A 27681-nucleotide genomic window follows, 5' to 3' on the forward strand; every position below is an offset into this window, starting at 1 on the left:
TTCTACAAATCATTAATTATAAAATAACAGACTTTAAACTTTTCTCTGCTAACCTCTTATACTCTCTTTTTTAGAATGGTCTCAGTGATAATGACTACTGAACTGAACCTGAAAGTAATTATTCTCAAGAATACTACCAGCAGATATTGCCATCTGCAAGTTATTTCTCACCATTATGTGACAGTGATGTTTTTATTCTTGATTAACATTGTTATTCTGATTTGCATAACTTGAGGGGTTTTTCTGTGAATTTAGCCACTCTTGCGTGGGATTTCCTTCTAACACCAAGCACTTTTGGCTCAGGTTAATAGCACCTTTTTGCATTTCTCTGGAGTAGGATTTAAGGTGTGATATTAGCATTTCTTTGCATGTTTTTAAACTTTTCCTGGCCTAGGTTTTAATGCAGGCATCTTGCATACACTTTGAAAGCATGTCTGCTGTTGCATGGTATTATGTACTGCTTATCACCCCTTGAATCAGAGCCACCTTCAGGCACAGAAAAAGAAGGCAATCTCCTATGTCCCAGTAGTCTGTCCTCCTCAGTGATTGCCTATGGTATCTGAGCTGGAGGACATGAGAATGAGCTATTTGACCACTATATGCTGCTTGAGCATCAGTCCTTGTTACCAGTGACTGAAGGTGTCAGAGCAAGAAGGGGAGCAAGGTGAAGCAATAATTACTGTTGTGAGGGCTGGGAATGAGTCTCCTTTGCAGCCCAAGTCACTGATGCATCTGTTGAGAGATGCTACTAGGGCTTTTGAGAGATGTAGAATGATACTACCTTGAGTCTTAAAATGTAAAATAAATCAGTTTTGCAGCTAGACAACAACAGTTAGCCTACTGATGGTTGAGTTCGGCTACTTAACAGTTTTACGTGGGCAGAGGAAACTTTTATTTGAGTCCTTCTAACCAAGCTGTAAGCTACTTCTTTGGTGCATTTGGTAGGTGTAAAGTCAAACCAATGAATTCTGGGCAAATCATTAGACAAATTCAGGAAGCACTTTGGAAAAGGGAGAGTGTGTGTGTGGGGGGAACTAAGAGTAGAAATTGGGGGTACCATCAGCTTTCTGATGATGTAGATTTTTGTATAAACATTTATGCTGACACAAGTAATTCTTCAAATAGCTCCCAGGTAATTGTGTTACACTCTACTCTTATTTTCTTAGTAATGTGGTGAGGGACATCTCCAGTTTCCAAAAAACTGCAGCCATTTGCCAAGAAACTGGCAAACTGGGGTGGATTTTGATATTTAGTCCAGAGGTTAAAAAAGAGAGAAGGATAAGACCTTAGAATAAGTGTAGTTTTTTTAAACAATCTAGTTTAACTTTTCATTTTAAAAGTGATTCTCCTTCATTTTGTGATGAGGTTTAAAATGTAAAATCTTCAAGCTAGATTGAATAACTCTATATCCAACCCACGGGATTTTTTTTTTTCATTTATTTGATGCAGAGTCTAAAGTGAAAAGTCCATTATTCAATCAGCTCCAAAGGGTGTGAGTTTCAGAAGCCAGAGCAGGGAACTAAGGTGGGAGAGTAGGGCAGAGTGGAGGGACTGATAAGCACAGCACTAGCTGCTGGTTGACATTACAAAGATTGTTTTTGTCAAAGGAAGAGGTAGAAATATCCTCTCTCCTTTTCTATTTTTGGTTCTTTAAAGAAAGCTGAAGTTCACAATGGCATTCCTGAGTGCTTAAAAGCTATGCATGTCAGTGCCCTGCTCTCCTTTACGCATCATGAAGATGTTTTTTAATGATGTGCTTTTTCTTCTCCAACAAGATAACTTTTCTCCAACTAGGGAAATGCCTGGAACCCAAAACAGATGCCTTGAGAATACTTCTCCCCCTATGTATAAATATTGAGTTTTCTAAAGGCCGGGGCCCTTTACATTGGAAATTTTCAAGCACCAAGGAAGCCCAGAATCTTTGTGGACTGCCAGCTGTGACAAAGCTGTGGTATTCCTGTAAGGCAGACAATGTGCAATGCACCATCCTTAGTGAAATATCATAGAAAAATCTTCTTTTGTCTTATGTTGACTGAAGCCCTCAGCAGGCTAATGACTAGTGGGATACTGTGGAATTATAGATCCACAGTGGAAATCTTCAAACAGAGTATATATTGGTTAAAACTGTTAAAAAAGAAGTATGTACAAACATCTAAGAATGTGGTCACCAGTTATATATCAGCATTAACTGTACTGAATCCAAAATGTTGTGTAATATAGTCTAATGTTTCAGCTCTACACAAGGCACACCTGTGTCTTTACAAAGTACTGCCCTGGAGTCAACTTGGCAGCTCAGATTCCAAGTGGGCTATTTGGTAACTTCATAGATTGAATATAAGCAGGGGAAGAGCCCAGAAGTTTGCCCGCTGCTCCATCTAGTGCTTGTGTTTAGTATCCTATAGGATCGTGAAGTATCTTCTGATTGCTGATATCCTAGAGAGGCATGGATATGCCAAGGAGCAGCTTAATTGCTGGAGAGCACTTGTAGTCCACTGACTTCCTAGCTTATCAAGACTATCTATTAGAAAGTCTTCTCTTTCACTTGCCTCAATTTTTTTTGTCTATCAGCCTGCCATAGTGAATAATTATTCTCGAAGAATGACTGAACTGCCTTTTCAAAAGCATAATCTTCCAGGAACTCTTTACAGGAATAGATTTAGAAAAGTGTGAGTCTTATCAGTCTCAATAACCATTGTGATAAAGTCAAACAGACTGGATCCAGTTTAGTGAATTTTGTATTTAATATGTTTATTAACTAAAATAGATAATTTCTATCAGGTTAGTATCAAATCATGGGATAATGAAGTATTTTGGCAGTGTACTCAAAGGCACATAATACAGAGGATAGAAGATGGAATATTATTACACTGTTCAGAAAGGTGAGAAAATGGGTATAAACTGGACAGGGGTAGATTTAGACTAGATATAAGGAGGAATTTCTTCACCGTGAAAGTGGTGAGGCACTGGCACATCCCTGGAGGTGTTCAAGGCCAGGTTGGATGGGGCCTTGGGCAGCCTGATCGAGTGGGAGATGTCCCTGCCCATGGCAAGGGGGTGGAACTGGATGATCTTTAAGGTCCATTCCAACCCAAACTATTCTATGATTCTATGAAAACATAATTTCAGACAGACTTGTGTCCACTGTAGCAGTTTAAACAGTGTCAGGGAAGGTTTCTGCATATAAACGAAGTTGTGATAAGTTCAGTTGTCAGAACAATCTCTGGCAGTTGTTACATTGGCCAGCTAGCCTCTTCCCAGGCAGCTCCCAGGCACAACTCAGAAGATACTCTGGATCAAGGAGCACTTAATAGGATGGATGTTGGCAGTCCACACCACTTGACCCCAGGCATGATTAATTTCCCAATGTAAAGGAAGTCACAGTGTAACACAGTGTGTTACTGAGAATGTTGATCCCTTGTAGTCCTAGGCTGAGAGAACTGGCTCTGTAACTTCAACTGTCATTGCTCATGTTTCTACCTCTAAGCATCCAAGGAATGCAACAGAAAAGGTAATGGCTCTCAAAGCTAGATGAAAGTACAACTTCAGGAGGAAGATTTTAGCACCTAGCAGGACTTTCTACAGTTTGCAATTCTGCAGCAGGATCTCGCTCAATTGATTTTTAAGAATGACTCTAATCTAAGCAGCTCTCAGAGATGCCAATGCTGATAATCATTGACTTCCATATCACTAGCCGGCTTTAGTACCTTCCAGAATATAAATTGGCTTAAAATAATGGAAGCAGTCATATCATTATACTGTAGTAGCCAGGCACTACATATTGCCACAATACACTAAATGCTCTCATGTGGAGGAGAGAAAATTTTCCCAGTGCTGTCTTTGTAAATCTTTTTCTTAATTTGTTTATGCTTATCTTACTGATTTTCTTTCTCCCACTTTCCTCTCCTCCAAAACAAAGCAATTCTTTTGCTAAAACTGCCAGAGAGGAAGAACAGATCTAGCACCTGCCAGAGATGTTAAAACATTAAAAATAAGGGATGGCCTGTTAAACCCAGAAGGAACAAGAGAAGACAGTATATCAGTGGACTGGGAAGCTGCTGGTAAAGAGCAAGTTTATTCTGCTATTTATATATCAGTCAGGATTTTATTTCAGAACAAATCACTCCACAGAATAAAATTCCAGGCAGAAGGTTTAATGGAGTAACTGAGTGAGTGCATGCAGGGGTCACACACCCGAGAGGGATATTCTAACTCTGCTGTCCTCACCCTCACTGAGATAGTGCCTGTCAGCTGGAAACACATCTACAGACATGGCTGCTTCGTGGTAAGGAGAGGCTGTGACCAGAGCTTATGTACGATACCTTGGTATCTTGGCAGGAGAACTCCATTAATATCCCTGATAAGATGATCATAAGATGATAGAGGATAATATCCCTTTATCCTACGCCTTCCTAATCTGCAAGATGACAGGAAAAAGGGAATTCATTGTGCTGAGTCCCTGCTATGTGTGATTGGTACTGGTTTTACTTTGTAAAGGTTGTGTTTTTATCAAATGCTTCATGTTTTGAAGGTTGTAGTTATTTTTTTAAAAAAAGAAGGAATGGAAATATTGTTATTACCATTCTGAGAGGAGTTGCACAGCAGAGACTTTTCTGTCCTAAAGCATCCCAGTATCCATCCCTCCCTCCTCATTAATTGTGCCCTCTCCCTGTGTCCTCTGCCCCTAAACTTTCCTTTGCACATGAAGACCTGGGAATCTTCTGCCAGTTGGGTTTTCTTCAGTAGTTGCTTACACAATCACTAATGTCTCTTTTCAGTACTTGTTGATAGGGAAGAGAAATTATGGTTTCTCTTGATGTGCTGTCTGGAATAAGAATGTACTGTCTTCTCAAAAGAAACCAGCACTTCTGACAGCAGTTGAAAAACAGCTGAGTTGTTCTGAAATGTTTGGAAATATTAAATTAACTTAGAAAAATGAAGGGAGGTGTAAAGCCCCTGGTTCAGTTTTTTCGTTTAAGATCCCTCTGTACCCTTAGTACTACAGTCAGTAATTCAATGTAATATTCTGCATATAGTGGAGGTCAGATGACATAATTTACTGGCCCTTCCTGTCATTAAGCTTCCTGCACTTATGCCGAAGTACCACATTGTGTAGCGCAATTATACCTCCAACACTTAGTAATTTGACTTGCTTTGAGATACATTGATAGAGGCAGGTGGCTAAGGCAAAGCTTAAATAAAGGACTAACAAAAAGAAGGACTACTAAAACAAAGCTCTAAGGACTGAACTTGGTTTCATCCTTCCAGATAATATTAAGTGTGCACCGAGCAAGTTAGGAGGCAAGGCAGCTTCACAAGCGAGAGCTCCCAAGAGATGCTGCAGCACACTAGCTCAGCAGTACAGGCTGTTTATGAAAGAGACTTACGCAAGGTAGAACCATTTGGATGTTGAGTTCAAACACCTCAGAATCAGAGAGAGATCTCTGTTCCTGCCAGATGTTTATTGAATATAAGGGGCTTATTTGGGAATGCTCCTCTTGGTCTAGGTGTGTATTTAATTTCTCCCCAGAAATGTAGGGCATAGCGGTCAACTGGGTCTTGTTTTTTATGGGGCTGTTTGCCCCAGGTGTTCACACAGTGCCTTGAAAAGGGAAAATGTTGGTGGTCCAGCGGCAAGGACTGACATTTTAAATGGAACATTCTTCTTCGATGTATAGAGAACTGCAGTGCAGCAGGGACAGGGTAAAAACTAGTGACTCCCCTGCATGCTGGAGGGAAGACAAACTGGGTGTGAATGAATAACAACATCAGAGGAACAGATGAACAAGACGAGGAAGGCAAGAGAAGGATACGAAATCAGATGTGAGGGGAAAAGAAACATGGGCTCGTGAAAGGAGCAACTCTGACCATGTCGCACAGGGTGCTCCAGCAGTGCCCTTACCTGCCCAGGAATGAACTCTACAGACAAACATGGGTGTTAGCCTCAGGCAGAGGGATCTGGCCCTGCACACTCACACCAGCACAAGATCTGTGCTACTGCTTTTCCTTCGGACAGACACAAGCTCCCATCCCAGCAAAATTTGGCCCCGATCCATTGATTATATTGAGTATTTCTTTCCCTTCATTTGAACTCTTCATCTCACATGGAACATTGTCCTTCAATAGAGGTGGTTTGTGCAGGAAAAATCTGGTAGGCAGATGCTGGTATTGCTTCAGGTGGTAGAGTTGCCTTTGTGGTAAGAGATAAAGTGAACTGACAGCATAGGCATAATTTTACTTCCCTTTAGCTTGCCCTTCTATATTCTTGGAACTCTATTTTTTCCTCCTTGCTCTTCTTCCTAGTGACAGAGTGAACAAATAGCTCTTCACATCTTAAGTATCATAGGAAACTGTGGCTGAAAAGAACGGTAGCATCGGTATTGTGTGCATTCTGCCTTCCTGTTCAAAAACTCGTGGGGAAAAAGAAACACAAGGCAGAAAGAGATGGCTGCCCTCTCCTCCGGCAGTGTCCGAGCAGGGAGTGGGGAGTCTGGAATGACCGGTCCTCTCAGCCACAGTCGGGCCAGCCTTGTCGGGCATAGGCTCTGCTGGGTCTCCTTCCCTCTTGGAGAGGAGGATGCTCTCTCGACCAGAAGAGGAGGGGACTGGGAAGGAGAGGAGCTGCAGGGCATTCCGCGGGGCAGGGTGACACCTGCTGGGGTTGGAGAGAGAAGGGGCGAGCCCGGAGCTTTGCAAGGAGGAGAGTCTAGCTTGGGGCTCTGCCCCTCGGCTCATTCAGCCAGGGAAAGACCTTATAGCAGCCTTCCAGTACTGAAAGGAGGCTACAGGAAAGCTGGGGAGGGGCTCTTTATCAGGAATGCAGGGCTAGGATAAGGGGTAATGGTTTTAAGCTGAAAGAGGGGAGATTTAGATGACATAGTAAGAAGAAATGTTTTCCTGTGAGGGCACTGAAACAGGTTGCACAGAGAAGCCATAGATGCCCCATCCCTGGAAGTATTCAGGGCAAGGCTGGAATAGGCTTTGAGCAGCCTGGTCCAGTGGGAAGGTGTCCCTGCCCATGACAAGGGGGCTGGAACTGGATGAGCTTTAAGGTCCCTTCCAACCCATTCTATGATTCTATGATTCTAAGACGCAGAAGCTGTGCCTGGGAACAGCTGGGTGAATTACACTTGAGAAGGATGGGGAGATACCAAGGGCCCTGGTGAGGCCACCAACCTGCTCACCTTGGCTTGCCACTGGCAAGCTATCCGTGTGGCTCCCTCCATCAGGCTGCACACAGCCCCGACATACTTCATGCTGGAAGTCAGTAAAACCCAAAGAAAATCCCTGTGACAGGCAGCGGCAGGAGCAGCAGGTGTGTTGCAAAAAGCCATCTACTCACAGGAGTTTGTCTAGGTGTAGTACCCTGGCTATTTCTTCATTGTGTGAGCAGCAGACTCCAAAAACACTTCCCCCACATCTTAGATGCAACAAGGGCTCTCACAAAGACATCTGAGGGGTTTAAAGCAGAGAGGATAAGTAGTCCCTAAGTGCCAAGGGTGGGAATCCTCTTGATGCTGCTGATCGCAGTGCCTGTCACGCTCAAACATCTGTAGCTCTGTTTCTGTTCACCGCCCAGTTGCTCAGCAAGTTCAATTTCAGAAAGTAGCTGTCCTCCACTGAAGTTCAAGGGAGCAAATTCGGGCAAACTGCTCCTATGGAGATATTAATAGGTCCATGATGGTTGTAAGTGTCTGAGGAGAACAGCCCTGGTTGGCCTGGCCTGCTGAGATACTTCTGCCTTCCCTCCTCTCTCTGCTCTAGCATGAAAGAAAAGGCGTCTTTGCTCAAGTCACCCTTGCTTAGGCTTGTGTGTCTCCCTCCATTCACGGCTAGCAGAAAGAGATTATGCTGACAGGGAGACTACCGCTCTCTTGCACAGTTGCTATGGTGCTGCAGGCTCCTACTGCCTACCTGTTGCCTTTTCCAGATCTGTCAAGGGACGGGGTTTAGTGCAAGTGTGGCTGTGACACAAGTCAGTGGTGCTTGGTCGTGGGCACTGCTGAACTGTTCACCAAGGTCTTTGGTAAGAGACCTACCAGTCAAACAGGAGAACATTAAATACTTGAAGGCATTTTAAAAGCAGACCCCTAGCACCTACTCACTGCCCTGCTTTTTTGTACAAGCAGTAAGCCACGGGTGGGAGCCCTGCAGTTGTCAGCTATAACTCAGTACAATTTTATACACAGGAATATTCACAACGTCCTGTTCCTTTGAACTCAGTAGAAACAGCAGGCTGTTCCTTTGCTCAGAAATGTAGCTTTGTTCTCCTCGCTTAGCTATTCTCTTACTGCATCAAAAGAGAGAAGTCCAACATCCACTGAAGGTAATGGAAAGACGTGGTTGGTTTTCAATGGGAGTTAGATCAGTGTTCAGGTAAATACACAAGTCAGTAAGGCAGGCTTAAGCTGCTTCTCTTATTAGCAATGCAAACGTTAGTTTACTCAACAGAAAGATTTGATCTTTATTTTTAAATTATTTCCAAGTTCAGAAAAGATTTAAACTGTTTGCCCAACCAAGGGTTTGTATCTTCTGTTGCAGGAAAAGGCTGAGTAACTCACTATGCCAAAACGTATCAAACTGTTTCAGCAGATCCTCTTAACAGAGGCAATAATTAAAGTTGTTGTCAACATTATATAAGAAGAAATCCATGTATGTTTTCTGAGATTGCCTTCCGCTGCTTGCACGGTGTTCAGCCTCTTCTAACAAGTGTCCTAGGAAGACTTTGCATGTTACTCCTGCTGGTAACACAACAGCCTCTTGATAAAGCATGTACCAGGCTACCTACCATTCATGACCACACTGCTGCATGAGGTGGACATGAAATAAAATTACCTGCTCTGGGCTTATACTCTCAGATGTGCTCAGGAGGAGGAATTGAATGTTTCACTTCTGAAATAGGTCTGTGCCCTCCCCAGGTATAGCTGACAAGCTGGACAGAATCACTTCTCATCCCACCAGCAGAATTACACTGCGCTGCAGCTTCCTCTTGATTTTTTGATTCCACATTTTTTTTCTAAATAGATTACTATTACTAATGACACTTGCAAAGGCCGTCTTGTTTCTTGTTGCATTTTTCAGGATGTCTTTGCTGCATTTGAGAGACTAGCAATCATGTCTGACAAACAGATGAGCAAGGCAGAACCACATGAGTGGTCCTATTACAAAAAGGCACTTTTCCTGATGCTCTGCTTCTCTCTCTCTATCACACGGGCTTAAAGGGCTTTGTGTTGCAGGGAGCTAAGATCCTCACCTAGGAAAACAGGGGAAGAAAAGGTATCAGCTGGGAACAGACCATCGTTTGTCTTTCTGAAACTATGGGAAGGCACTGGGAGACCATTAGCACTTGAGTAACTTCACTGCAAGGGGAGGCAAATTACTCTAGCTTGGTAAAACTCTCTGTATGGATATATATACTCCTACACACATTAGTTTTTATTCCAAGCCTGACCAGTGGCTAATTCCAGTCTTAGCTTGACCTACCTAAGAGATAAAATTCAGTAAACAGCCTGGGTTGACTGTGTGTTGAGAATCTACCCTCAGATCTATTGCTTCTCCTTTTTGTCAGGTTGTAGGATAATTTTGAACCAACTTAGTAAATTTCTCTGTTTCTTATGGCTTTTTTTAGTTTTCATTTTCCTGTTCTTTGTGGACAACACAGGGTGTTTTTCGGGTTTACTTCTGTATTCCTAATAGATTTTCCCCCTCCCGCTATGAAACCCGCTAATTTGGCCAGGCCTAGAGCTGGGCTGAAAGAGTAGGCTCTTTCTGATGGGCTGCCTCACTCAGCTCCTCAGGTGGAATCCCAGCTGCTCAGGAAACGAGATGAGCTCTTGCTCCTCCCCTTAGTGATTTAGTACAAGTCTGGCAAGAAAAGAGAAAGCAGGAAAGCTTCTTTTTTTTCCCTGAGAATGATAGAGAGATCTACCCTGACACTGTAAAAATAAGGACTATCTTTTCATTTGTTCTGCAGTGCTGCGGCTGAATTTCTTTGGTGCGGAAAGGAAGAATGTGTCACCTGTAGTTGGAGGTAAGAAAGTAAAAAAGCTAGGGTAGCAGCAGAAGTGAATGTGGTGTGGGGTTGAGGGAGGAGGGGAGTGGGTAGAGCTGGTGATCTAAATGGAAGTGGGGATGGACGTGCTTAGAGGTAGACCAGAAGGGGGTGGCAGGGCTGATAGCAGGGAGAATGTGAATGGCACAATTGCTTTACTTCTTGCTCTTGGAAGAGCTGGCTGTAGTAAATACTGCGTGTGCGTTGGAGGCAGGGCATGGGGGGTTCCAGGGTCAAAAGACTGACCAAACACATCACTCTATAACAGGACCAGTCATCTCCTCCCATATGGACAACTCACTTGCACTTTGTATACCTCAGCCTGTTAGTTGTTTTCTCCATTGTAATTTCAGTGCTTGTTCTGTCTTTCCCTCCTATGCTCAATGCTTGTCAAATAGGTGTTCTTAGGGACTGTTGTCACCTTACTATCTGGACCTCTTGCCTCTTTGCAAGTTGCTCTGCAGAATAAGTTAAATGCCTTTATTCTTACTCTTGGGGTCCCACCACATCCTACTGCCCCAAATCCCTGCTGGTCACAGCTTTTCCCCTGTGCACGCCTGCGTTCCCATCTTCCCGTGTGTATACATTGCATTTCCAATACCTTGCATTCCTTTCTCCCTAGGGAAAAGGAATCTTTTTGTGGAGCCATCTAAGAAGTGAGCTAAATTTAATAGTAACAAAGTAAATTTTGATAAACTCATGATAATGTGTGCATGCTTGAACTTGGTGATTATCTAGTTACTAATTTGTGTCTTCCTGGCTCTTCTAATTCGCTTTGCTACTTTCAATTAGTGTGTAACAATTAAGATGAGATGCTGTTTTCCTTGGTGAGATAGGTAGCAGCAAGACTCAGCTGTGCCCCATGATAAATAATTTATTTATGCCCCAAAAAAATGACAGCTGCAGGGAGCATTTTTGCAAGGCAGCTTAGATCCAGATTATTTCATTGATGCAGTTGTAAGTTATCAGACTCGATGACAGAGTCCTTGGTATAATTTTTTATGGCTTCTGCTGCAGTTATTGCCTTCAGCAGTACCTCTGGCTCTCCATTTAACGGTGAGACTGTGGGGTGTCTGTACCTACTTGACTTCCAAAACTTGGGCAGTTCTTCTCAGTCTGTTTACCCACAGTCTGGTGGGCAGTTGCTGGGAAAAATGTGATGTATTGTGGCATTTTGTTCAGTTCCTCTTTCCTAACCTAGAACAAAACAACAAAACCATCAATGCTTTGTGATGATGGATGGAAGTAGGTATGTGTCAAACATATGTAGCAGTTCTTTGTATCTTTCTACGCAAATGTAATCGGAATGCTACTCCCTTTAGCACTGAATTTAAGCAACTTATTCTGGAGTCCATGGAAGATGTATCTTTTGCTGTAGGAATAAGAAAATTCCCTAAAACCTGCTCCAGAAGTTTCATCTCCTGTGCATATTTTTAGAATCTTCCAGGCTTTTGGCAAAAATAAATCTGGACTTCCAACATCTATGATATGAAAATAGGAGCCACTGTGCTGCCATTAATCAGGTTTTGGTAGTAGGTTGTACATGAATTGTCTGCATTAGCTCAATTTTTGAAAACGAGATGGTTTTAGGTGATGAAACAAGCACTGGGAAAATTCACAGGAGAGTTAGATGACCTGTTTCTTTTTTTTCAGCAGAAGTCTTTGTCCTTCACTGTAAAATCGCCGACTTCTTTGTTTAAAAACTTAATATTTTCCAGCCTAGCTAGTGGTTCCTTCAGTGTCCCTTCCAGGGCATCTCTCTGTAGAGACATTAAAAGCTTTCAGCAAAGTATATTTTGATGTTGGGGTGACACTTTGCTGCTTGCCTTCTGCTTTTTTTTTTTTTTCCCAAGGATAGAGGTGATGGACTCTGATACCAGTGAAAACCCAGAAATAATGATGTGCTAATAACCTCAGTACTCACTCCTAAGTGAGTGTTGTGCGCAGTGAGAATTCCATTTTCTGCTGAGTGATGTGTCTGTGAAACATGCAACGTTGCTGTACACCCAGCAGATGTGGGGACTCTGTAATGAGGCCCTAAGTATTTAGGGAAGTTACTTTATTACTGCTGAAAAGATTTAAGAATGGTTTGGTTAGAGCTTGATACTGCTGGCCCTCTGCTGCATACAAATGAGCAGCTCAATCCTAGACCTCCACTGCTGAGAGTAGCGCTTACTCCTGGAAAGATGTGGTGGTTGTTTGATCAGCTAAGAGGCTGAATTCTTCTGTGGGATAAGCGGTTTTAGCAGTGTTAAACCCAAACCAAGGACCTACAGTTGAAATAATCACTATCTTGTTTCAAGTTTCCCGAGTTATCTGCTCCCCAGACTTATTGCCATAAATAACTCTAGAAGTCAGGCCTCACTGCCAGAACTGTTAAGTGCTGCAAATAGTATTGAGGGTGACTCATTCAGTGAGATGAAGGTGGAGCATGATTCAGTAGGAAGAAAACTGATATACAAAGGAGACATTTTGAATGCAGATGACACAAAAAATCTGAACAAAGCAGTGTTCAATCATGACATAAATGAAACAAAAGAGTTTTTCAAAAGAAAAAAAGAAACTCACTACTCTTTCTAATAACAAAGGCCATTCTAGCAAAAGCCTGAAGTGAGAAGGTATGACTGATTATGTCATTCTTTACCCAAAATAAACTGTGGGGTGCTTAGGAAGAGATGAATGGAAAATTCTTCCCAGTATGTCCAAGCTAAACAGAGTGTTCAGCAAGCAGGTTGCTTTCCAGATTGTTCTGTGTCTATATAAGCTGAGAAAAGAACTTAGCTTCGAGCTAAATGGTTTTGGGAGATCGAGAGTCCTCAAAGCTTCAAGAAGCCCAAACTGAAAGCTAACAGCAATGGAAACGCTAAAATAAAATAACCTGCATGCATCCCTTGTAAATGATAACCCATGGCAAATGGGTCAAATTGTCATATATCACTCTATTTGAAACTACAGCTTTTGGTCCTTTTGTTTACCCTCTAGCTCACACACATAGGAGTGCCTTTAAAGGAAGACTTGGAGAAAAGGTACCCAATAGTGTATGTATTACAGCTGCTTGTGCACTAATAAAGCCAAGTGTCCAGTGTTGCCTATAATGCAACTCCTGCTGCTTCTTGGGAGTAGGAGTGTTAAGAGCTTGATGACATGAGGATTAATCTTTTCTGCCTTTTTCATGTTTGGCATAAGCTCAAATATTTTTGAAGCACTGGAGGGGGAGAATAGGAGTTACACCCTGCCACCCCGCCAACGCGTAAGCCTGTTAGTGCAAAGAAGCCTAGGTACAGGTATCTTAGGTGGAAGCTCTGGCTCTGCTGGCATTTTTAGTAAAAGCTGCTGTTAAAATTGTAGTGGCTGGCCTACCTTGTGTCATGCATGGCTCTTCCTTGGCTTTGTTACACCAGACCCATAAAAAGTTGCTCTCTAATGCTTAGAAACAGGTATAGCAAGCCATCTTAACCTATACTGTTTGAAGTTCCTTTGTTCAGGATAGCGACGAATGGTCAAAAGACTGAAGGCTTCTAATGCAGCTGTTTCACAGTGTTGGCAATGGCAGAAAATCCTTAGAAGGCGGGTAATACTGCCAAGGTTTAAGAGGTGCAGGTAGTTATAAGAAGCAGAACTATGCGTAGGAAGGGAAAGCTCTTGCAAGGATATCTCATCTCCAATATTATTGTGAAAATAATCTCGAACCTGGTTGTATTAGTCTTTCATAGTGGTGAGGTCTGTGAGCTTGTTCCCTTGTTGAAGCTGTTGCTGGACTGACACTCAGCATAAAGCCATTCATGCTTATTACAGACTCACAGAATTTTTTAGGTTGGAAAAGATCTTTAAGATCATCAAGTCTAACTGTAAAAAGCAGAGAGGAAGAAGCTAGAATTCCTGGTCAGTTCCAAAATTTCAGGTGTGACTTTACCTGTGTGTTAATGCTCAAAATCCAGAGCTGTATATTGTAATGTGGAATATATCTCTGTAATAACTTGTACTGCATTTGTGTTCAGTGCATTTAGTCCCTCTATTCACAGGTAATCTGCTGGATTTGAGCTCTAATGGAATACTTTATTCTTTCAGGAGTTAGCATGGGCCAGATTTTCTATAGCTGCAAAGGGAAAGCTAATAGTTAACATCTGGTGATAGATTTATGTTTCCACTTGTAGGTTGCCCAGCAGCTGGCCTAGTTCAAATGTAAAATATCATTTGGAAAGATGGGCTTTGTTAGTGACAAATACAAGGTTCACTTTTAAAAGCTGTACTGATTTCAAAAGGAAAAAAGAAGCGGCTTCCTGTTGTTGGGAGGATAGCAATTCTCTAATGAGAAAGAGCACAAACTGGGTTTCTGTCAATAAAATAATATGTGTAATTTCATAGCAGACAGCTTTTTAATACAAGAGGAAAAAAAAAAACAACCCAGACACTTGCTCGCCTTATGAAGGGGAAAAACATGAAAACCCCCCTAAATTTAGGTATGTTACCTAAATAATACCTAAATTTAGCCACAAAGGGGATAATCCTCTCAGATACTAAAACACCTCTGGGAAGGAAGGAAGAAAAGGCTATGAAGAAGCTGCACTCGGAGACCCTCCAGCACTATTTTCCAAAGTGCTGGGAATAGGAAATATATTAGGCAACACCAGTGGCCAGACTGTACAGTGGCACTTGCTCGTTTACTCCTTATGAAAGTTTCCATTTGATCCTCAATAATATAAGTGGCCAAGGCTGAAAATGTGTGAATGGCTTTCCTCAAATGACAAAGCTACTCAGAATCATCCATGGTTTGATCTTGAGTTGTTCCTGTGCCCAAGCAGTGGTGGGATTGTGCTTCAGACAACACATCCATAAATGCACTAAACCTGTAAATGCCTTACAGACCTCCCTCCTGATATCTGCACCTTGAATCTTGTGTTCAGTTTTGAGCCCCTCGCTACAAGAGGGACATTGAGTTGCTGGAGTATGTCAAGAGAAGGGTAATGAAGCTGGTGAGGGGGCTGGAGAATAAGTGTTACGAGGATCAGCTGAGGAAACTGGGGTTGTTTAGCCTGCAGAAAATGGAGGCTGAGGGGAGACCTTATCATTGCCTACAACTACCTGAAAAGGGGGTTGTACGGAAGTGATTATTGGTCTTTTCTCCCAAGTAATAAGTGACAGGACAAGAAGAAATGGCCTCAAGTTGTACCAGGAGAAGTTTAGATTAGATATTGGGAAATATTTCTTCACAGAAGGGGTTGTCAAGGATGGGCAGATGCTACCCAGGGAAGTGGTTGAGTCATCATCTCTGGAAGTATTTAAAAGACGGGTAGATGAGGTGCTCAGAGATGTGATTTGATAGTGGACAGGTATGGTTGGACTCGAAGGCCTTTTCCAACCGAATGTTTCTATGATTCTGCTAGCAACCCTGTCTGGAAAAGGCATCTGATACTTAACACAGTGCTATACAGCAAAGAATAAACTTGAATTCAGAAGCCAAAATAAACTTCAGGTTATCATTTGGAATGAAAACAAAATGAACACTAACTGCTTAGTCAAATATTAGTTCTATGTTTTTTTAAAAAATCCATTTTGTAATGATTTCTTAGTCTGAAATCAAATGTAAATTGTAAATTTCTCAGAAGTGTGAATCATAGAATTCTATGAATAGAATTAGAATATTTAGGATTTCTGAGTCCTTAATTGAAAGGTAATTATAAGCCCTGACAGCAGTATTTCTTTTAGTTCCATGCACTTGAAAAACCGGTTCATGGCACATAACTTCCAGTGAGTCTTTCAAAGAGCAAGTTCTTAGTACTGTTGTTGTCTCTTTTGTCCCCACTTGGAACAAGCCTAGAAGCTGTAAATAACTGGAAACTGCTGCCAACTTGCGTTATTTTAACATCCTCATAATACAGTTCTCTGCTTAAAACCTTGCCTCTAAAGTCTTGGGGGAAGTATGCCTGGATGGTTTGTGGGCAGAAACTGAACCTTGGGGTGCTTATAGCAGGGTCCTACCTCATATAATGACACTTGCCACTGCCAGGACTGGAGAAGTATATGAAAGGAAGGTGTTTTGGCTCTTGATTATTCTCTGCATCCTCAGTACCTCAGGAATGTCTGATTTTTGCCTCTGTTTTCTGTAAGGGCCATGATTTACAGGAGAACTCATTGGTGAGCAGTGCATCTTCAAAAGATGAAAACATTTAAACTTAATACTTGTAGACCACTTGGCATTCAACAAAACATCATGATATATGTCCAATGCCAGAGTTTTTATTTAAGAGGTTACATACTAAGAAGGTCGAATGGAGAATGCCTGCTTGAGGCTCTCTTCACTGTTTAAAATTTGCAGCAAGCTTTTCAGTGGCTTGACAAACTGTGCAGGCATCTGGTTCAGTTTCTCACTGTTGTCAGGTACATCCAGGTGAGGGACAGTCAGGAAAGTGTGGCACCATATGCTGAAGGCCTGTGAAGCCGATTTTTGAGCGTATTCCCTAACAGGGTCTTCAGGAAGCTTTTTGAGATTCAAGTTCACAAGCGTTCTGTGATCTGATCAGAGAAAGCCAGGCTGGGATAGGATAGTAGAAGCTTACTAAAAGGCTGTCTTGTAAAGAACGCTGCGCTCTTCTGTTGAATGAACCCAAACTTTCCTATGCTTTCATGGTCTATCAATTTTGTTGTAACAGCATTGCTACATTTCAGCAATAAGCAATTTCATCATAAGCATTCCAACACTTAATTATATATTTATAAACAGAAATTAAGAATAAAACCCAAATTATTTTCCTAACCATTCTGAGTGACTGTTTAGTTTCTACATATTAGACATGAATAAACAACGAACAACTTTATATTGCCAAGACCCATCAGGTTTTTCAACCCTCAGTTGACAGTTCTACCATCTGCCCAACCTCTATTGGCAGAAGTTAGAGCTTTTGTATGAATAATGCTTGGACCAAAACAAAATCGCAATTATTTGACATCTGCTGGTCTTTATAAGCAGAGTGGATATGACAACATTGGCTTGTTTTTTGAGTTGTAAAACAAAAATACACATCATCCACCATGTTGTGAAAGCTGACTCCATACCTCTCCTCATATAACTGAACCAGTCACCCCAAAAGCACTGGGATTCAGCTGTCAGTCAGCACACGTAAGTGTCAGAAGCTAGTATACAGCAAAATATATCTGGCAAAAACCAGAAACATGATGAGTGGGCAATGTTAACAAGTTATAAGGGACAAGCCTCAAGCAACGGTATGATGGGCTCAGAGACTCTGTCTCAAGGGATGTCTTAATCGCTTCTGTTGCGGGAGGAAGAGAGTTCCAGAATGTTACTGGGAGAGGCCTGGTGCCACTTCTTTTGATGTGACAGGTCTCAGCCACTCCTGAAGCCAGGGGGGAGCAAGGTTGAGAAGTCCTAGGGCTGGGGGCTATAATTAGGGCCATGGGCAAGCCTTGTGGGTACTCTACACCAAACATACCCGTTGGTAGGTCCGACTCTGGATCCAGGACTGGTGCTCATGCGCTCTCTCTCTTAAAGTTGTTAAGTAATACAAGAGTTGCCTTGGCTCCCATAAAACCTCATAGCTCTTGTAGATATAGGTGAGGTTGGTCAATGAGTACAGTTTATCTTGCATTTAAATCAGTTGTCGCTCAAGAACCCATTTGTTCCGTTTACATTTCCTATTAAAGTTGGTTGGTTGTGTATGGGCCTTGTGTGTTAATCACCTTGGTCCTCACTGAGGGGATCCACAAATCTGATTCACCTCTCCCTCTTACCCGCCACTGATCACTTTGACCTAGAACTGATGTGGGGACTTAGTCGTGGGCCGTAATCCAGGATGTGACACAAGTGGTATGGATTTGTATTGGTTTTACTAATCTATTAATTCAGAAGAAAAATGTAGTTGAAATATTTTGGTATGGAATGGTTTTTTTTTTTTTGTCTTGAAACAGAAGATTGAAGCATGATTACAAAAACTTTGTTTAGAAATTTCCTGTGAAGTTATTTTGTAGCAAGTGGGAGGAAAAAGAGCTTGAATTAAATGAAAAGCTTTATTTCAGAGCAAGCAAATAATTTTATTCATTCTGAAATTAAATCTTTACATCACGTCCTTCTGTGGCATTGGGAGTTAAGTCATCTTTAATGAATAGTAAGCACCGGTAATTACTCCTTTTGTGTTCAATTTGAAATATTTTATTACAGCCCTTCCTTATCAGAAAGAGTAAACAACTACTGTAGATTTTCCATTTAGAGTGTGTGTGTGAAATTTAAGCTGTTTATGACACTTGAAAATCACATAAGTTAGGTTACAAAAGTAGGGGGTTAAATGTGCCAAAGATGGTGCTGCTTTTCCATTAGCAACTCTTACTACAACGATATCCTAAACTTATAGAAAGGTTTGGGTTTAAGTGTTCACCTGTACTTCAAATATGAAAGATTTTTCTTTGAAGACTGTTGCTTATGTCATGACAACTTTAAGCATTTTTATACTTTTCTCTATGCAATAACTGGCCCTGCAACTTTCAGTTGCAAACTTAAGGAAATAATGTGGTATTTACTTCCTGTCTCTACCTGATGCTAGTTGGGGGCGTCGTATTACAGAATCACAGAATCACAAGGTTGGAAAGGACCCATTGGATCATTGAGTCCAACCATTCCTAACACTCCCTAAACCATGTCCCTAAGCACTTCATCCACCCGTTCCTTAAACACCTCCAGGGAAGGCAACTCGACCACCTCCCTGGGCAGCCTGTTCCAGTGCCCAATGACTCTTACTGTGAAGAATTTTTTTCTAATATCCAACCTGAACCTCCCCTGACGGAGCTTCAGGCCATTCCCTCTTGTCCTGTCCCCTGTCACTTGGGAGAAGAGGCCAGCTCCCTCCTCTCCTCAGTATTGATCATTCTGTTTTTAAAACTGACTCACTGTCACAGCAGACTGATGGCCCTTGTTTGGGCAATGCATCTTCTCAGTGTGCTGTGAACCCAGATAAAGAAAGCTACACCTGGGGACAAGGCTGAGTTTGTTGTATTGGTCTGTTCCAGCCATCTGCCAAGAAAAGTATCAACCCTGTTGCCTGTTCTGGTAGTGACGATTGAGTTCATGTGATTATCAGAACATAATCATGAGCTGGGAAATACTTTCTGCTACTATTGCATGGCTTTAAACCAACACTAAGAGTTCAATCCCTTTGCTCCTGGGTTGCTCCATTTCTGGAACTGGAATAAACTTTAGTTACTGTTTACCTGTGCTTTGTGTTTTTCTGAGAAGTTGTAAATCTTTCCGGTAGTTCCCCAGGGGAGTTCCCCTCAGTGGTCTCATCTCTGAGTTTGGCTCCATCCTTTGAAGTGTCTGTTGGCCAGGCTGCTCCGTTCAATGAGAGGATAGGCTCAGTTCTAGCAATACTGTCATTTTTAGTCTGCAAGGAAATGGGAGACTCAAACTAGAAAAGCTCCTTGGGCTTCTAAACATCGAAGGTGGTGTCTAGGATAGCCCCACAGAATCAGCAGGTTTGGAGTGGAGTGATGTGCCTGATACTTGTCTGTATTCTGTCACAGGTGGATGTTGATGGTGAGGAAAGGTCTCTTGGAGCATTTTTGAAAGCAAGCAATAATCTTAAGTCTAAATGCGACCATGATCCAGCTGATTATACTGGAGTATTTTTTCAGTACTTTAAGTGCCTTCTGTATGTAAATCATTGGTTAGAAATTTAAAAGAGTTTTAAATCAGCACTTGGTAAGGTGTTAACCTGGGCACCTTCTTAACAATAGCTTTGAACCTACGAAGAATGCAGGATTAGAACCTAGATGTATTTTTTTTCTCTATGTTTGGTCTTGAGCCACCTCTGGATAGGACAAGAGGCATCAAGCTGCACGAGGGGAAGTTTTGATTGGACATTAGGAAAAATTTCTTCACCAAAAGGGTTATCAAGCACTGGCAGAGGCTGCCGATCAAGGTGGTTGAGTCCCCACCCCTGGAGGTGTTTAAAAGGCAGGTAGATGAGGTTCTTGGGGTCATGAGTTAGTAGTAGGCAGGTACGGCTGGAGTTGATGATTTCTAAGGTCTTTTCCAACCTAATGATTCTATGATTGTTTCATTCTAAGTCTGCAAACTTCACAAAGTGGCTGCACACGTGTATCCTATAATATTTGCTTATATAAAAGCCCCCTGCCTCATTTTTTTTCAACTTTTTGAGGCAAAACCCACTGTGCTGCTGTGTTGTAGTTTATTGCTGATGTGGGAGCTAAATGCCTCTATTTGTATCTTTAATGAGGCAAGTGAGACGGACTGTGAGAAGCCACTTTTCAGATGCTGGAAAATCAGGTCATGGCCAAATGGAGATTCTACTTCCCCTGTAGCATAAAGGTTGTATTAAACTGAGAGAGTGATAGTCTGTCTCTTAAAGAGTTCCCTGACAGAGTCAGAGCTACTATTAACATCATCAAACCCATTTCTCTCTTATGTGTATGTCCTTGTACACTGGTGTGGTAAGATGTCTCCTAACATACTTTATACAGGGCTTGTTTGGAAGAAGTCACTACTTGGCTTTTGGCTTCATAGTTGTTCTGTAGCTCCTCAGAAGACAGCTGTATGACAGTGACCCTGTTAGAAACATTGCAGCCCATGTTGAAAATGTGACAATCTTCTTTTCCCTGCTGCAAGTCCAAGGGAGTAGGAATGCTGTAGTCTCTTCCTCTGGAGCTTGGTTATTCGTTATCACCATGGAGTCTACCTGTTACCAGGGCCTGTTGCTACAATAAATAACACCACAGAAGGCTTTCTTCTTATGTCCTGGCATACAGACATCATTTTTGTCCAGGCACCCTCATCTAAAGTGAAGAGGGAATTTGCTGCTTCTGTGCAGCTGGGATGTTGGTCTGAGCACAGCAAATCTCTGCAGGTCATTTAATGAGTCTCCTTTGGGAACTCAAGCTAAGACACTTAAGTATCTCCTGCCACCTTTATATATATATTTTTTTTTTTAGATAGAAGCTACAGACACAAATTTCAGTCTCTGGTTCTGATTTCTTAAGTAGTCTTCAGCACCACTAGCAATTGGAAAAGATCAGTACTGAATCTGGAATTCCAAGCAGAAAGACAAGCTTTTAAATGGGAGAAAATGTGCTCAGGAGACAAGGACAGGCTGTGGTTAGGGAAGTGTCTTTTGAAATCATTGTACAATTTCTTGATTACTGTTTGAGTCTGTTCACAGTCTTGGAAGTAGATGTCTGTAGGAGACTTAAAAACAAATAAACAAACAAACGAACGTACTTTATGCTTCCAAGAAGTTGTTATAAAAGAAAAAAGTTGTTAAAGCAGTGCTGTCAGCTGAAGATCATAACTGGTCACATCTTGGGTCACTTGTGCTGGGATCATCAGCTGTTATAGTTGGAAGAAATAAATTCTTATTTTTTCCCCTCAGATATTCATATGAAACAGACTCTTTGTATGAAACATAAAGATTAAAAAAACCCCAAGTAATTACTAATACTTATGGGGAATTGTTTTTTTTAACTTCCTGAGATCCTGGTAACAGATGAATATCAGCTTGTGACCTTATCCCGATTTGTAATGGAAAACTTACCATAAAACTTGCCAAATTTCTTTTCCATATACGTGAATCAGAGATGTTTACATGACTAATGTGTCTTTCAAGTAGTAGAGCTGGTGAACTTCCAGGATCAAATGAACCCCACCACTGAGACAGGGTGACTCCAGCCTAAGAAATCACTCTGGAGGGATGGCTGCAGGGAGCCCTCTGTGTTCCTCTTGTCTGCAATCCAAACTCTCAGCTGGTCAGGTTGGAAAGCTGAATAAACTCACTTGCATGGCAGCGAGCCTAAAATGATTTTCCCTGTCTCTGTGTGCCTTGTTTGACTGCGCAAAGCACTGCACTAAGGTTACTGTATGGCTTCCAGGTTGTAGCTAGCGTCTCTACTCAGCTCATAGTGCATGTGTGTGACTGTTTGTATTACACCTACCTGTCCTGGCATCCTAGAGCTGCAAGGAAGTCTCAAACATGCATCTACTGTCTCTTGAGTGCCTTCCAGGAAATTTTGTTCTTTTTCCATCCCTAATCAATAGAGCCCCAATGCTTGTGTCCAGTTTGGATTCACACAGAATGCAAGTCAAATAATGTCTTGGTGTGTGTTGTTGCTGTTGCTGTTTCATTTTTTCTCTCTTTAGCAGATGTTTACAAGTTGTGTGTGATAATGCTGAAATGTGATTACTGCTTAACATGTGACAGGACGTGATGTATGGGCTGAGCCTCTTGTTTGCATTTATGATTGAACGCTTGCTGTGATGGTGCAGTTCCAAAACTTGTTCATAAACGAATAATAGGTGAAATTTTAATCCCTGCAGAAAGGTGGTTTGTATTTGTTCCTTCAAACACACATAAGGTGATAAAATTGAAACAATGTCAGTTATCAAAGTAAGAAAATAGATTAAAATCATAGGCTGTAGCATAATCAAAAACCAGATAAGCTTTGTGAATTGTGCTTTACCGACTGATTATTTGAACATAAAAAGAAAGACAAGTAATAGTTTGAAGCAGTGAGAATACATGGGCTGTAACAAGTGACATGAAATTGACCCTCACTGATATTTATGAGAAGAATTGTCTTGGATCTCAACAGGGTTTGTACACTTAGTCTGGTCTTTTACTGTATTACACACGTGATTAAATGGACATGGCGAACTGTATGTTTTTGAATAATCGGAACTGCAGGCTTTCAAGAGCAGAAAGCAAGTGCTCTTGTGCTGATGCTGACTGACAACTGAAAATCTTCCTCTCATTTTAGCAGGTTTTGATCAGTCTGTAAAACTAAAAATGAGCAATTTTCAATGCAGTAAAGGCAGCAGGATGTGTGATGTTGGTTGAAAAATAGAGGATAACCTCTATTTGTATTTATGAATTATTATTTCCCTTCAAGATAACCTAGGGAACAGAGCCTAGATGAAGCACAACATTGAAACTGGAGAGGAAGAGGAGCTATGAGAAGGCTAGTAATGGTGGGAAGGGGAAAAAAGGACGAGTCTCTTCTTGCCTCATCTTATGAGAAAGAAAACAAAAGCCAGTCACAGGAACGTACATGGTTGGGAAAAATCACTACAAAATCAGAAACAACTGTTTCTATAATTGCTGGTGTTATGTGGAGAAAACTGAAATGTGTGTTTTCAAAACTCCCAAATCCAAAGCCTTTTGGTGGCTTGCAGGATAATTACGAAAACTAAATGGGAGGCAGGACATCTCAGTGTCTACAACATTATCGGCTATCTCTGATTTGTGTTCCTAGATTAGTGAGCTACTGCAGAGAGGTGAGAAAAGGACTATCTGTGGAATGGCATTCCTGATACGCAGCAACACTTTGCTGCTCTCAGTAACTGAAAGATTCCCACGTAGTATCACCAGCCTGACATGTATGCAGATTAAAAGCACTCTCCTAAGGCTTAGAGGCTGCCTGAAGTTATTAACTAAACAAAGCTTGGCTGATTTCAAGGAGAAAGGCAAATTTCTGATGTTTTTAGCCTGACAACATTCATACAACAATAGAAAGCTACAGGGTAGATTTTGGGGGGGACTCTGAGCAGCCACATTTCCCTTTGAAAATAGGACAGAATAGTTGGGCAGCTACAGGGGAAGTGCCCTGACTGTTAGTGAGTACAAGTGGCTGTTTGGGAGAGAGTTTGAGGCCAAAAGGACTACGGAATTCAGGCTGTGGCCCATGCAGTGTCTGAAGAGGGGAAAAGGGTGCCCGTTTTCCCTGTACTCTGACTCTCCCCCAACATGCTGCTGCAGTCTCAAAGAGGAAGCTGTCTGCTACAAACGAGTGATGGAATGGAGGGTAAAAATCCACCCCAGGAGACGGAGGTGGCAGCTGGGATTGAGGCCGGTGGGCATGGAAGACAAGTAGTGAGCTGAGTTGTGGGGTAGGCAGAAGGAAAGGACAGGAAGGGAGATCAGGAGGGGGGCCTGGTTGCATAAGGTGACTAGAAACCAGAAATGCTGCATGCTGACTGAAAATGAGAAATTTTGCAACTGAAGTCAAAGGCTCTGCAGACCATGTGAGAAATGCTGCGCTTCGAAGACTGATTGCTTAGCTAATTCAAAGTACATTTTCACAGGCAGGCATTGTATGACGATTCTTTCCCTGTGGTTTTCTTGTTTCCAATTTGAAATTTTACCTGGGTGGTGGTGGATTTGTCAGGACTTCCATCTCAGACTCTTGTATGTCAGGCTCTAGGTATCTCCCAGATGGGCTAAGCAGCTTGCAGAGCTGGCCCTTAATGTGGAGCTGGAGTTTTGACATACAGCTTTATATTTCTAAGACTGAGAAGGGGAAGATGATTGGAAGGGGAGCCACTGACTAGGTGGCTGTAGTCAATGGAGAAGCGACAGCTGGCTGCACAGTGCTGAAGTAGCTCTCTGTGGCTGGCTCTTCTGTGTGTGTGTGTGTTGAATTTCAGTGCTGCATGTGATCCAAATGCTGTACGTAATCTCTCCATGGTGACTGCACAGCATTTGTTTCTATTTAAGGATTGAAAGAGGTCTGAGTTTTTTTCTGCCAGAATTCCCACTCAGGTAATTACACTTCAGCCTGCAGAATTTCCCCATAGCTTCAATTGTAGTAGTCTTTCTTCACTCCCCCTCCTGAAAAGTGCATACACAGACCTGCTGCTGTGTTTTGGGAATGCAGCAGTGGTTGCTCTGCTGTGGCAAGTGAAGTGACCCTGCCATACATCATTTATGCTAGATTTGCCCCTAGCAGAGAGCTGCATCCAATCGTGCTTCTCTGCAGCTCTCATCTTTCTGTGCTTGGCTTTGGCATAACAAGTTGGTCTTGCTAGTGATACTGCTAGATGATAGTGAGACAGCCAGCTGGAAGCCAATGAAAAGATGATTAAGAGCCAAGAGAAAACCATATGGAGAGAGAGGAATTTCTCTTTACAGAGTTATAAGTAAAAGTGTTTGTGTTTGGATCCCACTAGCTGTTTTTCTCTTCTTTGCAATCAGTTTTATGGGTGGGAGGTGGTTGCAGTTGATTAGCAAGTTCTATCAAATCTCTTTAGCTAGAACAAATGTTGTAAACAGTAGATGTTTCAGGCAGTTTTGTCAGTATTAAAAATCAATGTTGTACTGATAATAAATATTTAATAGTTATTAGGCTGATGTTAACTACAACATTACTTAAGATACCAATGTTATATAAATAGTATTGTTTTGCAAAATATGAGATGTATTAAATGAAAAAAAGTCTCAAACTGAGATGTGTGGTGATTTTGTTATTTATTTATTTTCCCCTGAATGTAATACTCCAGCTAATAAAGACCAACTCAGTCTGGAAAACACTTCTACAGGTGCTTAACTTTCTTTGAAGTCAAAGTAAGCAAAGGCCTTATTCACTCAGAGCCTTATACAGAAATTTAAAACGGAGGTTGTCCAACATTAAGACTCATCTCATGTGGTGTAGATAGTAAACAGAACCAAGACAATTGAAAGAAATTATTGATTCATGGAATTTAGTCTTTCTCTATGCAGAATGTTCACATGCAGATTGTGTTGCTATTGAATACGGTTCTTATTCAGATTTACTAAATGAATGTTATGGTGAGTGTGTGGGTTTGAAAGAAAAAAAAAATCTGTTAACTAATTCTATATAGTTCACATCCTCAAGCTGTTTCGCATATGTTATTGTTTCAGTTTCCCCGGCTGAATGCTCTTCAGATGAATAGCACTGAATTCCTGCTTGAATCAGTTTTGGGAGCTGGAGTGCCTTAAAGGCTCTCTTTGGGGTTGCAAGTTTCTCATGAACATAGGCTAGTTTAAAGAAAGTCTGACAAGTAGGAAATGGGATTTTTTGACAAAACTCCATGTCTTCCTCTCCAGTAAGAGCAAAGGAACTCTACTAGTTACAATTACTAGAAGAGTCAGGTACTGTGCTTCTTAGTTGAGAGCAGGATGTGCTATTACGTTTTTCTCTTATTGCAATGTTCATAGCAGCTTTTGCACAGTGCTTCCTTAAAAAAGGATTCAGGCCTTTCATGATTTTAGTTGCAGTATAGTGAGATAGTGACTAGGTGTTTGTAGGTTGAGGGTACAGGTACCCAACTGTAAGACTGCCCTTATGGTTTTAAAGGACAGATGGTGGTCAGAAACTCTGTATTGTGTCCCCTATCTGCATCCAATTCTGTGCAAAACACAGCTTGCCTGAGAGACACAAGAGCTTTCCTTTCCCTATCCAACCAGAATAACTTCTGAAAATTGAAGGATGGTGCTTATCTGAAGTATATCTTCTGCCTGCATTCCTCTTTCTTCTTTTTCCCATCCCAAGCAACAGCAAAACCTTCTTGCTCCTCTTTTAAATTTATCTCTATGAAAACTACTCGTGTTTCCATCTGAGATACTTTGCTCTCAGCCCAAATATACCAGCCCTTTCCACCTCTGCTGAAACTGCCTATGAGTGTTGGGATCTGTGTTGTCACCCCTATTTGAATTAGTGAATGTTTTGGTCTTCTGAGAAAGCTTATGTTTCTGCCACTGAAGAGTCCCTGCAGAGTGCGTGGTATGAAAGAGTTTTGTGCTCTGCATGGTGTCTCACAGTGACATTTGCTCTCCAAAAATATTCAATGCAGCCAAAGGCAGCTTCTGTATCAGGTGGATCAGGAATAGTTCAGAAGTCTTGTATCAGTTTGTTGGGCTGAGCTTGGCTTTTTCTCAGGCCTTTTCAGACTTGTACCATTTTACTTTGAATACTTAATGCTGGGTATGGCTGTAGATGTGAAGCTAATGATACTAATGACTAAGTTCTCAAAGATACAGTGGAAATTGCAAGGGATTCTCTTAAGTTTTTGAGCTAAGCTGAAATACACTTTTCCAAGGGAAAACAGGTACGTGGAAGTGCAAACTATTGTAGCGGGGCAAACTAAAGCTCTACCAGAACAGAGAAAACTGTATGTGTCATTGGAAGGGTATACGTAAATGAGGATCTCTTGGCAATATTTCTCCAGCACTGGGAACAAGCTACGCGAGATGCTGTGCTAATGGAGAAGGAAGTGCAGATGTATAGACGGCCCTACACTGAGCTTCTGCTTACCACTGGCATAAAACTGCAGTTAGGGATGAGGTTTTTTGTGGGGGATGAAATAGGCCTGTAATCCCACGCAATTCTGCTTGCTGGAACAGGCTGGGAATAACCCAGGTATCAGCCTCACTCTGTTGTGAAGTGATGCTAGAGTTCTTTTTGCAGAGGAGGACATGTCTGCTCCTCAAAGAGTGTTGTCCTGAGAGAGAACCACCTGGTTCTGAAGTGAGCTGGGTGGCCAGCCCTCCAGCCTGGGTTGGCTGGCTTCCTCACTTGCTCCTGACTGCAGTCTGGGCTTTGCGGAAAGGCTCAGGAGAAATGTCATTGTCTGAAATCTAGATGTCTGGCAGAAATATAGAGAGACACTGCCTGGCTTAACTGTAATTTTCCCATGCTAGAGATAAGGGAGATTTGAGAAGTTAATTAAACTCCAGATTTGAACTTTCCTCGTGGGTGAGACTGGTGTTCTCCTTTCAGCTTATTTGCATATAGAGCTGCTACACAGAGCTGCTACACATTGGACTTCAGATGCTCCTGGAATGAGAAACAGAGCGTATCATATAGCTGCTTTCCAGGGA

At 41.9% G+C, this 27681-nt stretch overlaps 1 protein-coding gene across 1 annotated transcript; it reads right to left on the minus strand.

Annotated features, from left to right (window-relative positions):
* Nucleotides 1-10975: 10975 nt before the first annotated feature.
* On the minus strand, nucleotides 10976-20644 carry LOC104062159 (uncharacterized). The gene is given in 10 exon segments (XM_009564191.1): nucleotides 10976-11012; nucleotides 11014-11110; nucleotides 11113-11245; nucleotides 11592-11653; nucleotides 11703-11808; nucleotides 16047-16140; nucleotides 16142-16196; nucleotides 16606-16703; nucleotides 19265-19437; nucleotides 20528-20644. Coding segments are annotated over 10 exon segments (972 nt in total).
* Nucleotides 20645-27681: the final 7037 nt, after the last annotated feature.

This window comes from Cuculus canorus, chromosome 2, assembly GCF_017976375.1.
Source record: "Cuculus canorus isolate bCucCan1 chromosome 2, bCucCan1.pri, whole genome shotgun sequence".
NCBI classification, from domain to species: Eukaryota; Metazoa; Chordata; class Aves; order Cuculiformes; family Cuculidae; genus Cuculus; species Cuculus canorus.